At 49.1% G+C, this 15,150-nt stretch overlaps 1 protein-coding gene across 2 annotated transcripts in view; it reads right to left on the bottom strand.

The window, feature by feature from the left end:
• Nucleotides 1-15,150, bottom strand: part of Clmn (calmin) — an 85,948-nt gene that overhangs the window by 14,796 nt on the left and 56,002 nt on the right. For both annotated transcript variants that reach the window (XM_027416468.2, XM_027416466.2), the window contains exons 2-7: nt 13,994-14,055; nt 10,485-10,580; nt 7,592-7,675; nt 3,443-3,535; nt 2,629-2,819; nt 174-367 (exon numbers count right to left, since the gene is read on the bottom strand). In XM_027416468.2, coding sequence (XP_027272269.1) covers nt 174-367; nt 2,629-2,819; nt 3,443-3,535; nt 7,592-7,675; nt 10,485-10,580; nt 13,994-14,055 — 720 coding nt within the window. The remainder of the gene's footprint in view (nt 1-173; nt 368-2,628; nt 2,820-3,442; nt 3,536-7,591; nt 7,676-10,484; nt 10,581-13,993; nt 14,056-15,150) is intronic.

Below are 15,150 nucleotides of genomic sequence, written 5' to 3'. Positions count from 1 at the left end.
ACCAATTATGTAAAAATACTACAATTAGATGCACAGAAAAAAAGACTATAACATAGGAAATAATTTTTTTTCTTCATTAGGCTTTTATTTTTATTTTCTGAGTTTTCTACCTGGAAGAGCAGACGGTATATTTGTAATAATGATAATTAAAAGGACAGAGAGGGCCACTGTACCTTCGGGCTCCAGGAGCCTGGGAATGTGTAGGGTATCATGTGCAATGCTGAAGGCCTTCTCTAGATTCTCCCGGGTGGAATCTTCCAGAGCCTGCTTCATGTCCACCAGGCTGGGGTCAATGGCTTTGATGACAGCCAGGAAAGCCAGCCCGCTCCTCCAGCTGCCCGCGAAGTCCTGGACCGCCACACCATACCTGATGGAAAGTAGCAGGGACAGCAACAACCCAGGTTAGTAAAGGAACATAAAGAGGAGATCTATACCCAGCAGGCTCGCTGACCTGAGGGGGCTGGGTGTTGTTCATCTCACCCTGCAAAGACACCATGGCCCTGACCACCATGAGGGCCACCCTGAGCATTTTCCAAATGGAGCAGGAGGTATATGATATCTAAAAAGGCAACCAATCCCTCTATTCCCAAGTCTCTAAATACATAAAGGAGAGATTTTTACACGGCTCACATCATGGATGATGATGAAAACGGGACACATGGGGATGTGCTCTCTAATAGAGCCAGGAAGATTCAAGTTCCTATCTCAGCTGCCCCTCTATACTTCTGGCTCTGTGGTTTTGGCCAGGCACTCACCCTTTCTGAGCCTCTGACACTTTAGTTATAAAACAGGGTGGATACAGGATGACCTCGTGGGGTACTGTTATAGGGAAGTGTGAAGTTCCCACAAGAATGGTCTCGTCTAAAAGTGAACTTAGTGCATAAAGCAGGAATACAAAAGCCATACAAAAAGTGTCAGCCATTATGAATACATAAAAAATCACAACTTTTCCCCCCTCGTGTGTGTGTGTGTGTGTGTGTGTGTGTGTGTGTGTGTGTGTGTGTGTGTACATGTGGGGCTGGCGGGGGGCAGGATGGGGAAAGGGGGACAAGGACGTGTGTGGAAGCTGAAGACTGACATCATGGAATCTTTTTTAATTGTCCTTCATTGTATTCACTGAGGCCAGGTCTCTTGCTTGAACCCAGAGCATACTGACATGACTAGTCTGGCTATCCAGCTTGCCCTGGGGGATCCCTCTGTCTCAGCTTTATGAGCTCTGGTATTACAGATGGGCTGCCAAACCTGTGGATGCTGGAAATATGAACTTTGTTCCTCACACTTGCCCAGCAAGTGTTTTAACCACTGAGCCATCTCCCCAGCCCTAAAACCATAACATTCAAAGTGAGGGGCAAAGAGAATCATGCCAGGCGTGGGTTCTCCTTAGACTTCATTCTTTCATTTCTTATTATGCTCATGGAATTAACAAAAATCTAATAGCTTCCAATGTAGAAATAATTTCAGATTCCCAACAGGTTACAAACCCTCTAGGCAGCGCTCTTTCAAGCCTTGGCCCATGGGACCTGCGCAAAGTACATTCTCAAAGCCAGGGACCCCAACTGTCATCTAGACAATCTTCAGGAAGGCTGTAAACCAAGCCAAAGTCACCAGCTGCCACATGCACTTGCCTAAGTGCAGGGACACATGGGTACCCAAAGTGGGGCCACAGAATGTTCCCATCTCCCCAGCTGCTCTCTCTTTCACACTCGCGCTGGCCCCTGGCAATGAACTCTTTGTCTTGATTTATTTTTAAACATTTCCTTTTTTCACAGTAATCTATTCTAATCATTCACACTCAACTCCCTCCATTTCCCTCCATCAACCCCCCAAGGGTCTAGCCTCTCCCTAACCCCTGGGAGGTATGCAGAAATGTATCAAGTGGCTGTTAGGAGAGGTGCAAGCTGCTCTCCCCGAGTCTGTCATGACTGTCTTAGAAGGCAGTGAATGATGTCACCACTTAGCAGGGGAAACGAACAAATAAGTGAGGCACCAGCAACTATCCCCTAGGCTGAACACGGAGGATCTGGAATGACCCTGAGTGGGTGTGGCTTCCTCTACACTAACCTGGCACCTCTGACTAAGGCCCAAGATCTTCCAGAAAAAGGCCTGATGGAAGACTGCTATAACTGGGCTTAGGAAACGGTAAGAATGCTTACTGTAGAAACCTGGGGACCTGAGTTTGAATCCCCAGCACCCACACAAAAATCCAGGCATAGCTGTAGCCTATCCCTGAGGATCAGAGACCGGAGGATGTCAGGAGCTTGCTGGCCAGCCTGGTGGAAATGGCAAGCTCCTGATTCAGTGAAAGACTTTGTCGTAAGAGAATCAGATGGAGAACAGTAGAGGAAGACACGCCATGCTTTCTCTAGACTCTATGTGTGCATGTGTGGGTGTGCCCCATACACTCACATGCACACACCACACACAGACTGGAAAAGCATATCATACTCCTGTTCTGATGGTTTACGTGAAGCGCAGGATCCGTGGACACCTGGCACCTTTGCAGATGGAATTTGATCTACTTTACACACCCAGGTCTGGAAACAGCCTTGTCGGGTGTGGCACACCCATGGTGGACACCAGTGGGCCTAAGGCAGGGAATAGGTTGGGGAGGTGGAGACTGCAGCTTACTTCCTTGTTTTCCTCTGCACCCATGCCAGCATGGTCTTGATGGCTTTCCTCTGGTCTTTCACTGATACCGCCACATTCCTCTCCGTGGTAGGGGTAGGTGGGTAGGAGGAGTCGGAGTCTGTGCCCCCCGAGCCAGGTGACAAGCTGGAAGATGGGGAGCCCCTGCTGAGGTTGCCCGTGAGCTCCTTTATCTAGAGAGAAAAGTGCAAATCAGATCCACTGACCCAGGCAAATCAGACCCAGTGACCCATAGGGACTCCTGGCCAGTGGGCTCCTCTGACTTGCATTCATGAGACTCTGGTTAGAGACTCCAGGTTGGGTAGACCTGGCTCTCAGTATGTGAGAAGTTTCTCCTGAGATTCCCGTAGCTCTTACTAGCCTAGGCACACACACTCATCCTGAGCAGACACTATCTGTTCTGTTCCCCTATAACCTGGCACTCCCAGAACCGTGCTCCTGCAAGTTTCACTGTCCCTGTCCATCCGACCTGTAAACTTGGTGCAGCGGGCAAAGCACTCACACACAGCATGTCTTGTGGCCATTACTGCATTCACAGATGTGGGGACTGAGACTCAAGTACAAGGCATATACAGAAAGGGACCCACAGCTCCAAACGGTGCTTGCACAAGTGCCTCTGGACAACGCCAACCCCAGTGCCCTGTAAACCTTCCCTTCCTGGTTCTCATCCAGAAAACGGAGAAGTCTGAATCCATGGCAACTATGTCTCACAGTGTCCCTTACATGTGTGTGCTGTTCTGTGATTAGCGCAACGTTCAACACGATGACCGACCGCGTGCCAGAGCAGTGGGCTTACCTGGAAGAATAGAATGATGTTCCATATCAGCCCGAGGACTAGTGAGGGGTTGCCATCTGCAATTTCTGCCGCATCGATGCTAACCAGCTTGACCTGGAAAGATGAGCAGCGATGAGCACAAAACTCTCAAGAGTCTCATCTGCTGTCCAAAGCCAGATGCTGCTGACTGCCTGGTGCTATTTGTCATTGCCATGGACCACCTCTTGGGGGACACCCAATATGTAAAACTGTATTTGATAAAAACATACATAGTGCTTACCATGGGTGGACACCCTAAAGCCTTACAAGCACTTATGAGTACTCAGTTTACCCAGCCACAAGCCTATCATGTAGGCACTTCCCTTACCACTCTGTGTCGGGGGGCGGGGGGCGGGGCAATCGGAAAGCTAAATGCAGCCTTCCCAGAGCCATAAAGTGTGCAAAGTTCCCACCATTCTCTTCCCCAAAGAGAGGGTGATAGCTCAGGAAGGCTGCCTGCCACATGAATGCCATCAAACCTCTGATTTAGCACACCCTCGACCAACTCAGAGCACCAACATCAGCCATCAGAAAGACAGAAATAGTGAGCACACCACAGCAAGGAACTGTGCGTCTATACAGAACGCTCTATAGACTGGCTATAACGTGCCAGCCCGAGAAACCACCCAGAGGTGACTCGTTCATTTCATCTGTGTCTGACCACACGAAGATGTTCTTGGTGGAGCCCTAAAGCTACTTGCAGCCCCTCAACCTGCAGCATCCCAGGGCCTAGTCAGGGAGGTGCATTTCCCCGACAGCCACAGTCTGCATTTCATCTCTGTACATGTGGAGGCTAGAGATTGCTGTCCTCTTCTTCCTCTACTAGGCTCCACCTTATTTTTAAATTTTTATTTATTTACTTTTTTATTTTATTTTATGTATTTCTTTAAGGCAGGGTCTCACTATGTTGCCCTGGCTGGCCTAGAACTCACTCTGTAGACCAGGCTATCCTTGAACACAGAGATCAGCCTACCTCTGCTTCCTAAGTACTGGGACTAAAGGAGTGTGCCACCATGCCCGGCTCTTCGCCTGATTTTTCTTTTTAAGACAAGGTCTCTCACTGGACCTGGAACTCACTGATTTGGTTACACCGGCTGGCCAATAAGCTCTAGGTGTCTCCCTGTCTCTGTATCAACCAGGCAGGGGGACTGGCATTACAGACATAAACTACTGCACCTGTATTTTTTTATACAAGTTTTGGCTATCAAGTATCAGAACTCATGTCGTCTTAAGCAGCAAGGGCTTTCCCCCTAACCCACTGAGCCATCCTGCTCAGCCCATTCTGCATTTTAACAAACACAAGGTTTCCTGTGTGGGCTCAGGATGGAGGGTCAGCGCCTACATCCATCATTTCATTCTGCAAACAGCATCTGAGTCTGAGGTTCCAACTTCTGCCAGCCTCTCTGGAAAGGGCCACAGAGTGAGCAGGGTACGAGCGGGGCGAGCAGGGTGAGCGAGGCTGTGCAGGCCCACAGGTCTCTCTTCTGTTTCTTCTCCTTGTCGAGCAACACTTCACAAATGTGCATAGCTGTCTTCAGGGGCAAGGGGGATGAAGTGAGCTACTCAGAGCAACCTTTTAAAACCCACACTGCACACTTTATCCCAGGACACTTGGGGGAAGGAAAAACCTAGAGAAGTTGTCATACAGCAGTTTCCTCTCTCCACTCTCCCTCTCCATCATGGGTCTTTAAACTGCTTTGGTTCAGGTCTCTAATCTTATCGGTTTATTGGGGGGCTCTGACAACACCAGTTAGGCCTCGGGTAGCCTAATCGAGACTGACTGCCTAGCTCCCTGGTTGATGGGCCGTTCACAGCTGCTGCCAAGAAGGTAATTGAGACAACACGGGCTCATCGCCGGCTGACTAGGGGAGGCCAGGAAGGAAGTTGTCAATACCGAGAGGAACTCAACCCATCAAACTCAGAGCCAATATTCAGTCCCTGCTCTTCCACACCACTTATGCCACATAAACAATCACTTGTTGAGACTCCTGTCTGTTCTCCTGCCCCCAAGTCCTTTCTGGAAACACCCTCTGGTTTGCAGGCTATAGAACATTCCAGTCCGGTGAACCACAAGTACTTAAGGGACTGTCATCCTCATCTTCAGTGTGCAGTGTCCCCTGGAGGAAAGAGCCTCCTTCCATCCTCGGTGATGGACCGACAATACAATCACCATCTTTCAGATCTCCAGGGACAGTGTCCCCTTCTCTTCCCCCTAACTCAGCTTGTTCTGCCACACTGAATACCAATGAGCCCACTGGGTTATGGGACCACCCTTTCTGTCCTCTGAGTTGACGGGTTCAGAGAAGTGACTCAGAAGCCTTTGTGACAATGGCTTCCCAAGTTAGTTCCTACAGTGCTCTCAATGTCCCCGTTTCAAAGGTGACAAAGCCAAGGGTTAGTTTAAGTAACTTACCGGGGGTCCCAGAACTAGTCCCATGGGGAGGCTATATGTACCCCATAGTTGAGGGGAGGGGAAGGTGCACACTGGCTGGTCCCAGGGCCCCAGAACAGCAGGTTTGGTTGCTTTTTATACCTGTTTCCTACTCAGCTCTGGGCACTGCCACCAAGGACCCAACAGAGCAACCAAGACCTGCCCTTCCTGTGATCCGGGCACTGGCACAAAGTGGGACAAATAAGGTTCCCTAAGTAACTGTGTATTTTGGGAATGGGACACAGCATGCCTCTGGGAGGGGGGTTATCTTGTCCCCTCTCTGTCACCATCTTCCTCCTAAGTCATCATCCCCCTGCCTGGGAAATGGAGCCAAATGAGGCACTGAGCTAACATGCATCCACAATGGGATGTTATTGTCTAAGTATTGTTATAAAAAGATAAATAAGAGGGAAGGTGGGTAGTCACACGAAGGCAAGGATGATTCTGGCTCAAGTAGAGGCTGACAGTATCCCTGAGCCCACAGAGGGAGCCCTTTAGTGAATCTGGGAAGGGCTTATATTTTAAATGGCTTCACTGAGATGAGGCCCAAGCCACCACTAACCTACTTCCTCTAAAGCCATTTCCCCGTCACAGAAATTCCACGTGGATGGAGTCGTCTAAGAAGCACTCTTCATGTCTGTCTGCCTGCCTCTGTCACTCAGTATACTGTGCTTGAGGTCCTACGCCATAACACACCCCAGTACCAGATTATTTTTCACAACCAAGTAATATTCCCCGGGGGCGGGTGCTGATCCAACTGTCACCTGATAAATTCCTGGTCTGTTTCCACCTTTAGGCTCTGATATCAGGTGCACTGGGGTGTTTTGTGGTCACCATCATCTGAACCTTTTGCATCCAGGACTTTCTCTACTGTGTGGTGACAAGGAGACAGATGTCACCTCCACTTGTGTGCTCCCCACTCCACTCGTATCTGGGTGTGGCTCAGCCCCAGGTTTGTCATCCACATCATTCCGCTTGGGATGACGCTGCAGTAGTGAGCACCTTCCCCAGGCTCGATGACAACAGCCAGAGCAGCAGGGCAGGAAAGCAGGGTCACACCTGCCCCCACCCTTCAGCAGGTTCTGAGATGATCCAGCTTTCCCCAGGCTCCATCCTCGATCCCCTGGGTCCCCTCATGAGCTACTGGACATCCTTCACCCAGTTCCCTTTCTGCTTAGACAGCACACGACTGCCTTTCTTACACACAACCTCAAAGGACCTGCCCCTTGGGATAATGTTTTACTCTGCCAAAGGGCCAGACAAGCCGAAGACTGTTTTCACCCAGATCAGTCCAGAAACTAACCTAGTGGAAGGAGGCTTTGGAGATGTCACCCCGGGCCTCCCATTCCCACCTGTGAATAACAAGAAACAGTTCCAGATGCAGATCAAGAAATCTCTATGACAGAGCCAGGCTGCCACACTGACATGTCCTCAAGTTTCAATAGAAAACTATATTCTAGCCATCAGTCCCAAAGCTCTGGGACCAACCAGCTGCCGGCCTTTCTTAGAAGGCACAAACAGGGTGGGCAGGACGCTGGGGCGTCCTGGGACTCTCAGTGACTTCCTTCACCCTAAGCTTGGGAAAGATAGGCTATTGCCATTATTAAGCCTTCCCACACTTCCCATACCAATCTTCAAATTCTGCCCTTTCTCCTCCCCAGGGCAAGCTTGTGTTGCTGAGATGGGCTTCAAACACTTACATTGCTATCTTCCAGAAACTTAAGTGCTTTTGCTATGTTGTTCAACCGAAAAATACGATGTGATGAGGATTTGTATTCATGCAGCTGGAAAACAAGAGAAGACACCACTAAGCAGGTGCCGGCAAGATAGCACCCCAGGACCCCAATGGGTGCCTTTCCTTTATAACTTGCTTTTGGAGAAGGTTAGGGATAGTGTTGAAAACACCCACACAGGAGGCATCCAAATAAATGCCACCGGGACTTGGCTCACTGGTGCTGGTGAGTCTGGACATGGGACAAATGTGTCTAGTGTTCTCTCCAGCCTGCCTCCCTCTCTCTAGGGACCTGCAGTAGCATGCTCTCACAGCACACGTGACTCTTTGTTTAGGGGAAGCGAGCCTGGTGTCCTCATCACCTCTCGGCTCAGCCTCCCCAGGGGCAGCAGCAGATGTGGCTGGTTTCTGGCTAAGAACTTTTTCAGAGGCAGCTCGGGGGAGAATACATAGAAATCAGCAACGGGCTACAGCCCCATTCCCAACAGCGTGAGTTCTGCATGGAGTACAGATGAGATGAGCTCATCTCCAGAGAACACACATGCCAATTCCACCAGAAAGGACCTGCTGTGTTCCACAATGGCCAGTGGAGGACCCTTGTTTGCTGAGCTGCAGGGTCAAAGGCCAAGGCCACGGAGGTTGTTGCCATGTGTCCTGGCTTCAAAGTGCGAGTCTGTCTACCAGGAACATAGAACGAGGGGCCAGAATGTGCTTTCTTACGAAGCCTTTGGGGCGGGGGGGAGGCTGCAGCTTATTCACTGAGATTGCTGAGGATGTCTCACTGCTTTGCACAGCTTCCTGCCCCTGAGTGCACTCACTGGCATCTTCTACTCTGTGAGAATAGGTATGACAGGCCTCAACCCCACGGATCTGAGAAGAGAAGTAGCGTTTGTTGGTTGTTGGTTGTTTTCAAGATAGGGTTTCTCTGTGTAACAGCCTCGCTGTCCTGGAACTCACCATGTAAACCAGGCTGGCCTCCATCTCATAGCTTCCTGAGTTTTGGGACTAAAGGAGTGTGCACCGTGCTGAGGGAGAAGTTATGCTTTTAAAGTCAGGTCCCAAGCCAGTCACTGCACTTTCACACGAGCACAAAGGGCCACCGAGGCCAAATCAAATACTCAAGCATGAGCCAGTTTCTCAAACACATCTGGCATTTTATAAAATCTTATTTTTATTCACGTGAGTGTGTGCACACATATGTAGATGCCAACGGAAGTGGAGGCTGGAGGGGCGCTTGGGATCATCTGGGGCTAGAGTTACAGGCAGTTGTGAGCCACCCGACGTGTCCCTGGGAATCAAACTCCAGCCCTCTGCAAGAGCCATAATCACTCTTAACTGCTAAGCCATTTCTCCAGCCCCTATGACTGGCATCTTAGACTGGATCATCTGCCACCTTGGGCACCAGGGTGTGGGGGAGCATATCTGAAATGCTTGGGAAGATATTTGGTTATTACACTAATGGGTGCTCCTAGCATTGAGAGGCTACCTATTCTCATCCAACAGCCCATGGGATGGATGGCTCTGCCTAATTCTCAGATGTAACTCTGGTTAGCACAATGCTTAGTCAGGTAACTTGATCCTTCAGTTTCAGTTCTTAGCCATCACAGGCTCACTGAAAACACAGGACATTCATTTACTTATTTGCCTACTAAAATAGGGTTACTTTCAAAACAAACAACAAACTGAAAAAGATATGGGCCAGCAAGATGGCTCAACAGGCAAAAAAGGGCTTGTCACGCAAGCCTGATGACCTGAGTTCCTTCCATCACGGTGGAAGGAAAGAACTTAATTTCTTCAAATTTCCTTCTGACCTCTGTATGAACACACTACACACATGTGTGCATAAATACACAATAATAAAATAATAATAAAAAACAGATACTACTCAGTTATATATGTTCATATCACTTATTTCTTTTAAGAGTCACTTATTTTTATTTTATGTATATGAGTGCATGTATGTATGTGTACCATGTGAGTAGTGTCTGCAGAGACCACAAAAGGGCATCAGATACCCTTGAACTGGAGTTACAGATGGTTGTGAGCTGCCATGTGTTGCTGAGAATTGAACCTCGGTCCTCTGCAAGAGCAGCCAGTGTTCTTAACTTCTGAGTCATCTCTCCAGCTCTCAGTGTCACTATTTTAAATTTGTTTGTGCATGTGTGACTGTCCTATGTGTGCAGGTGCCCTCAGAGGGCAGAGAAGAGTGCTGGGACCCTCTGGAGCTGGAGTTAGAAGTCCATCATGAGCTGTCTGCTGTGGGTGCTGGGAACAGAACTCAGGTCCACTGGAAGAACAGGAAGTGTTCTTAGCTGCTGAGCCATCTCATCAGTCCCCTACCTCATGTGATAAAGGAACGTCACCCTTCAGCATTTCCTGATACTGACTTATACTCTGTCTGGATGTGTGCATACGTTTATACCCAATGTCATGGTTGCTTCTGGGATGACTCCCCCAAGACCTACACACTGAAAGTTCCAGGTGCTATTGGCCTAAACATACTAGCTATAGTGTAAGGGGCTACAGGCTGGTGATGGAACCTTTAGGGGCTGGGGCCTGGTGAGAGGAAGTTAGGTCTTTGGAGATGTGCCCTTGAGGATGATATCGGGATCCCTTGGTCCCTTTCTTTTATGAGACGAGACGCTTCCTGCTGAACATTCTTGTGATGTGTTGTCTTTTCTCGGGCCCAGTGCAACAGGACCAGGTAGTCACAGCCACTTCTGCACGTATGAGCCCAAACAAACCCTTCCTGCTTTGAATAGTTGACTTGGGCACTCTGGCACAGTGATGAAAAACTGAAGCCCCAATGAAGATAAAGCCTTTGGAAGTACTTCCTTTTGCATTTTTCCCAACAGACATACCAGATTTCGTCCCGAGAGGACTTCTAGCAAAGCCATTAGGATTTTGCCATCTTGGATATCAATGAAAAGGTCTGTAACTTCTAGAGGTGGATCACACTGTGGGACAGGAGGAAAAGAAGAAACTAATTAGTGACCTGGGTGATCAACAGTACTATTTCACTATGCAGTTCTTGCTCAAGAGAAAAACTTGCAGGCCTGGAGAGATGGCTCAGAGGTTAAGAGCAATGGCTGTTCTTCCAGAGGACCCAGGTTCAATTCCCAGCACCCACATGGCAGCTCACAGCTGTCTGTGGCTCCAGTTCCAGGGGATCTGACACATTCACACCAATGCACATAAGATAAAGTTAATTTAAAAAAAAAGAGAGTGAGAAACTTGCAGGCAGAAAGACCATCTGAGGATGAGAAGCCCTGGAAGGGGCCTCTGGCCAGCAGGTGTCAGGCAGCTTAGCAGAAGAGCTGTATAAGGGGTTCAGCAACAGGAAACTGAGTAAGTGGCTTTGGAGGCCCACCTAACATGAGATCTCAGCCCCCAAGACTGGATCACATTCATTCAGGCTTCTTTTTAAGGACAGAAAGAAATGCCATCCCCCATAGGCTTCCAAAGCATAAAGGAATTTTGGGTCCAAGGTGATGATAGCTCAGTTGATAAAGTGTCTGCTTCAGCACAAGCATGAGGACCTGGGTTCAACTCCCCAGTGCCCACAAAAAAAATCTGTTATCCCAATGGTGGGAGGTCCACATGGGAGGACCCCTGAAGCTTTGCTGAATCAGTGGGACCCAGTCCCAGTAACAAACACTGTCTGAAGAAACAAGGTGGATTGCTTCTTAGAAACACCACCTGAAGTTAACCTCTGGCCTCCACATGAACCCATATTCTACACATGTCAACACGCCTATCAAGACACAACATACACTCGCACACACACACACACACACACACACACACACACACACATTCTGTTAGGGCTCATGGGAAATAACCTAGTGTAAGCCCTCACTTCAGATTAGGGGAAATGAAGGCTCAAATCCTGTTTCCTGCATTTGACCTTCAACAGTTGCAATGCATGCAATGGAGATTGATGCAACAGAGGATCAGAAGCCTGCATTCTTGAGCTCCTGCAGCCTTGGCAGGAGTTCCTCCTTACCTTTTGTCCAGGTTAAGGGAGTGACTGGATGCTTCATGTACCCTCAGGGACAATGGGAAACAGCATGCAGTGCCCCTAGCTAACTGGGCAGTGGCACACACCCAGGGATGAGGAAAATCTCAACATAATGTTAGTTCAGCGAGCACCTTCTCTTCTGGGAAAGCCTCCTTCCTTCTGTGACCCCTTGGTGGGCCTGTGTTTTACTGTGTTTACTGTTTAAGGAAGGTGGCATTTCCTCACCCTTTATATGTATCCCAGTCCCCTGCCCAATTAGCTAAAATATAGGATGAGGCCACCTACAGGTGCCCCCAAAAAGAGCACTGCCGTGAGGGCTTCAGTGAGTTTGAACCAAAGGCAATGTATTTTCTTTGCAAATCCTGTAACCTCAGCCACATTCCAGGCCTGGCAGACTGCTTCCTTTCAAGAGACCCCCACAAAACACCCCTGATGAATGGGCTAACAAAATTTCCAGTTAGCCGCCTGACAGGGGTAGAGCCTGACCTGAGGCTAATTTCCATGGCTGTTCCTGGAAGGGCCTCTGCATCAAACATGACCTTGGCCAGAGTCCACCGCTGGATGGCAGGAGGTTAGACTGAAACCACTCCAGCCCAAACACTCCCTGGACCAACATTCCCCAGGCTTCGGGAGTCTGCTATGGCCGGAACCACAGTACCCCTCACCTCCCCAGGGCTTTCTGCATGATCGAACTCCTTCTGTAAATTAAGGAATTTTTCCAGAAGCCAGAGACTCAGTAAATATTCCTGACAGCCTTCAAATTGCAGTTAAGCCCAATTCACCAAGGACTTCCTAGGTTTCCTTAGCTTGAAAGGTTGTTTTTAAAAGTCTCGGGGCTGGAAACAGGGCCGTTAATTTCTCTCTGCTTATTACGCACCGCTCTCAGGTGCAGTCTGATTTATCCTCAGAATGGGTGCTATATGCTACCTACCTGCCCACCCCCCAAAAGGGGCAAGGGCAGGCCTGGCTGAGGAGAATGTCCTTGACATGACAAATGCATGTTCAAAGAGGTTCACACTGGGTGGCAGGTAAGTGTGGGGCATTTGTTACCCGATTCTCTGCTTTTTTCAGTATTTATTTATTTTTCCTAGAAAAACAAAGAAAGGAAGACTTTCTGGCTCTACCCTGTCCCCTTCTTGGAATTTTCAAGCAGACTGACATGCAGCAGGCATTAATTTAGGGGCTCTCCAAGCTCAGATTTGGGGACTGGATTTCCTTTTTTGTGCTCCCCAAACCCTAGTAATGTTTCACTTTAAGAGCAATGTCAAAAATGTGCCCACAGTCAAAACAACCAGCAAAAGATTTATCAAGCTTCAAGTGTGATCCCTTGTCATTTTCTATCTCATGTCCAAGAGGCTCATGGGTGATGTGACAGCGTCATGTTGCCCACTCTGACAAAGGGACGGGACAGTAGGGAAGGGACACATGTGCCCGACCAGGATGTAGTCAAGTGTAAAAGTGAACTGCTTCAGTCGTCGGGAGCTCTGCTTCCTGCTTTCCAGTAACTGCATTGGTTTCTTCCAGGCCAGTGGTTCTCAACCTTCCTAACTCTGTCACCCTTTAATACAGACCTTCGTGTTGTGGTCACCCCCAGCCATAAATTATTTTCACTGCTACTTCATAATTGTAATTTTGCTGCTGTTCTGATATACAGGGTATCTGATGTGTGACCCTTGTGAAAAGGTCATTAGACAACCCCTTTGGGGGGGTGTGACGCACAGGTTGACAACCACTACTCCGGGCCATCAATGGTTATGCTTTGAAGAGGAGAAAAACGCTTGAAATTTCCTACAGTGGGGGTAGAGCAAGCTTCCTGAAGTCAGGGGAGACTGGTGTGGATGGAGAGTGTCCATCAAGGAGAAGATGTGGTGTTGGTACAAGAAGCATCAAATCATCCAGCTTTTTTCCAAAAGTAGTCTCATGTAGCCCAGGCTGGCCAAGGACAACCCTGAACTTCGGATTTTCCGGCTTCCACCTCCCAAGTTGCTGGGATTACAAGTGTGTACCCCACACCTGGCTTTTGCAGGGCTGGGGGGGGTGAAACCAAGGGCTTTGTGTATGCTAAGCAAGCACTCTACCAACTGCTCCCCACCCTCATCTCCATAGCTTTGTTAAAAATGGAGAAGTGTATTTTTTTCCTGCAGCCTCAGGAAACTTAGGACAATTATATTCCCGGGGGCCACAGGTCCAGCCTCACAGTGGGGGGAGCTTGCACTCCTACAGGCTTCCCTTCCTTTTCTCACTGAGCCTTGTTTACCTGCTCGTCCCTTTTCTCCTCTCTTCCTTCTCTACAGAACCATCAGTGCAGTTCCAGGCGAATACAGGCGAATGCTCCCAGACCCCACTTGCCTTTTCGAGGTGTAGGTTTATCCATCGTGTAAAAGTCCTCTTCTGCACATTTTCCCTCTCAACTGAAAACAAAGAAATTCCATTAGCCAGGGCACAGAAGAAATATGGGCAAAATGTTACCCTCCCTTCCCAGGAAGATTCCATGCAGACAGATGGCAGACTGGACCCTGCAGGGTTCCCTGGCATAAGCAGAACGCCTCACAGAAGGGGGCCACCAGGGCCTTATGTAGCACCTGATCCCAGCTTTCCAGCCCAAGCTTGAGCCTCTAAGCAGCCCATGAATCCAGACTGATTTTGAATGTCCAACCACCTGGCTGTACGGTGAATAAGCTCTGGTGGGAAACTCAATGGTCACACAGGACACTGAATCCACGCAGCTGACTAGAGGTAGAGATCCAGAGCCGTGGGTTGGGGAGATGATTCAGTGGGCAAAGCCCTTGCCAGGCAAGCATGAGGACCAGAATTAAGATGCCCAGAACCCAGGGAAAGCCAGACATAGTAAAGGGCATCTCTAATCCCAGAGCACCTCTGGCTCAATCCCAGGCTGGGATGGAGACAATGATTAGGGGTTGGGATGGGAACTCTGGGATGTGCTGGGGTGTTAGAGAAATAGTCTCCCAGTCTCAGGGTCAGACTTCCTGTCTTGTCAGCTTCCAGCTTCCTGCATTTAGACCTTTCTCCCATCCCCACCTCTGCTCAGCAAGCTGAGGATGAGGGGCCCATTCCCAGGTTCATGGAGGGAACCTGGGGGTCCTGAACCTCACGGCAATACAGTCGTTTTTTCTTTGCAGGTGTTTTTGAGATAGGGTCCAGGATGGCTTCCAACTCGGGACTCTCCTGCCTTGGTCTCCAGAGTTCTTGGATTATGGGCATGTGTCACCATGCCCAGCTTCAGTGGCTTTTACTTTTAGAACCAAGAATATAAGGTTCTGCAGGTACCTGCTGCCTAGCCCCTCCCCCCCAAACCATGGGGACAGCACGTTCCCACGATGCTTCTTAGTAAGAAGTGCTAATTGTGCAGGTCACTGCCATCCATCCATTATGTTCTGGGCTAGTTCTGTTCATCTGTTTATGAAACTGTAGGCCTTACCACCCTTGCCCCCGCTAAGGAGAAACTGTCCTAAAGATGCACAAAGGGAAGCCGAGCTGGGAATCAT

Source organism: Cricetulus griseus, chromosome 5 (genome assembly GCF_003668045.3).
Source record: "Cricetulus griseus strain 17A/GY chromosome 5, alternate assembly CriGri-PICRH-1.0, whole genome shotgun sequence".
NCBI lineage: Eukaryota > Metazoa > Chordata > Mammalia > Rodentia > Cricetidae > Cricetulus > Cricetulus griseus.
This window is presented reverse-complemented; position numbering and strand designations above follow the sequence as displayed.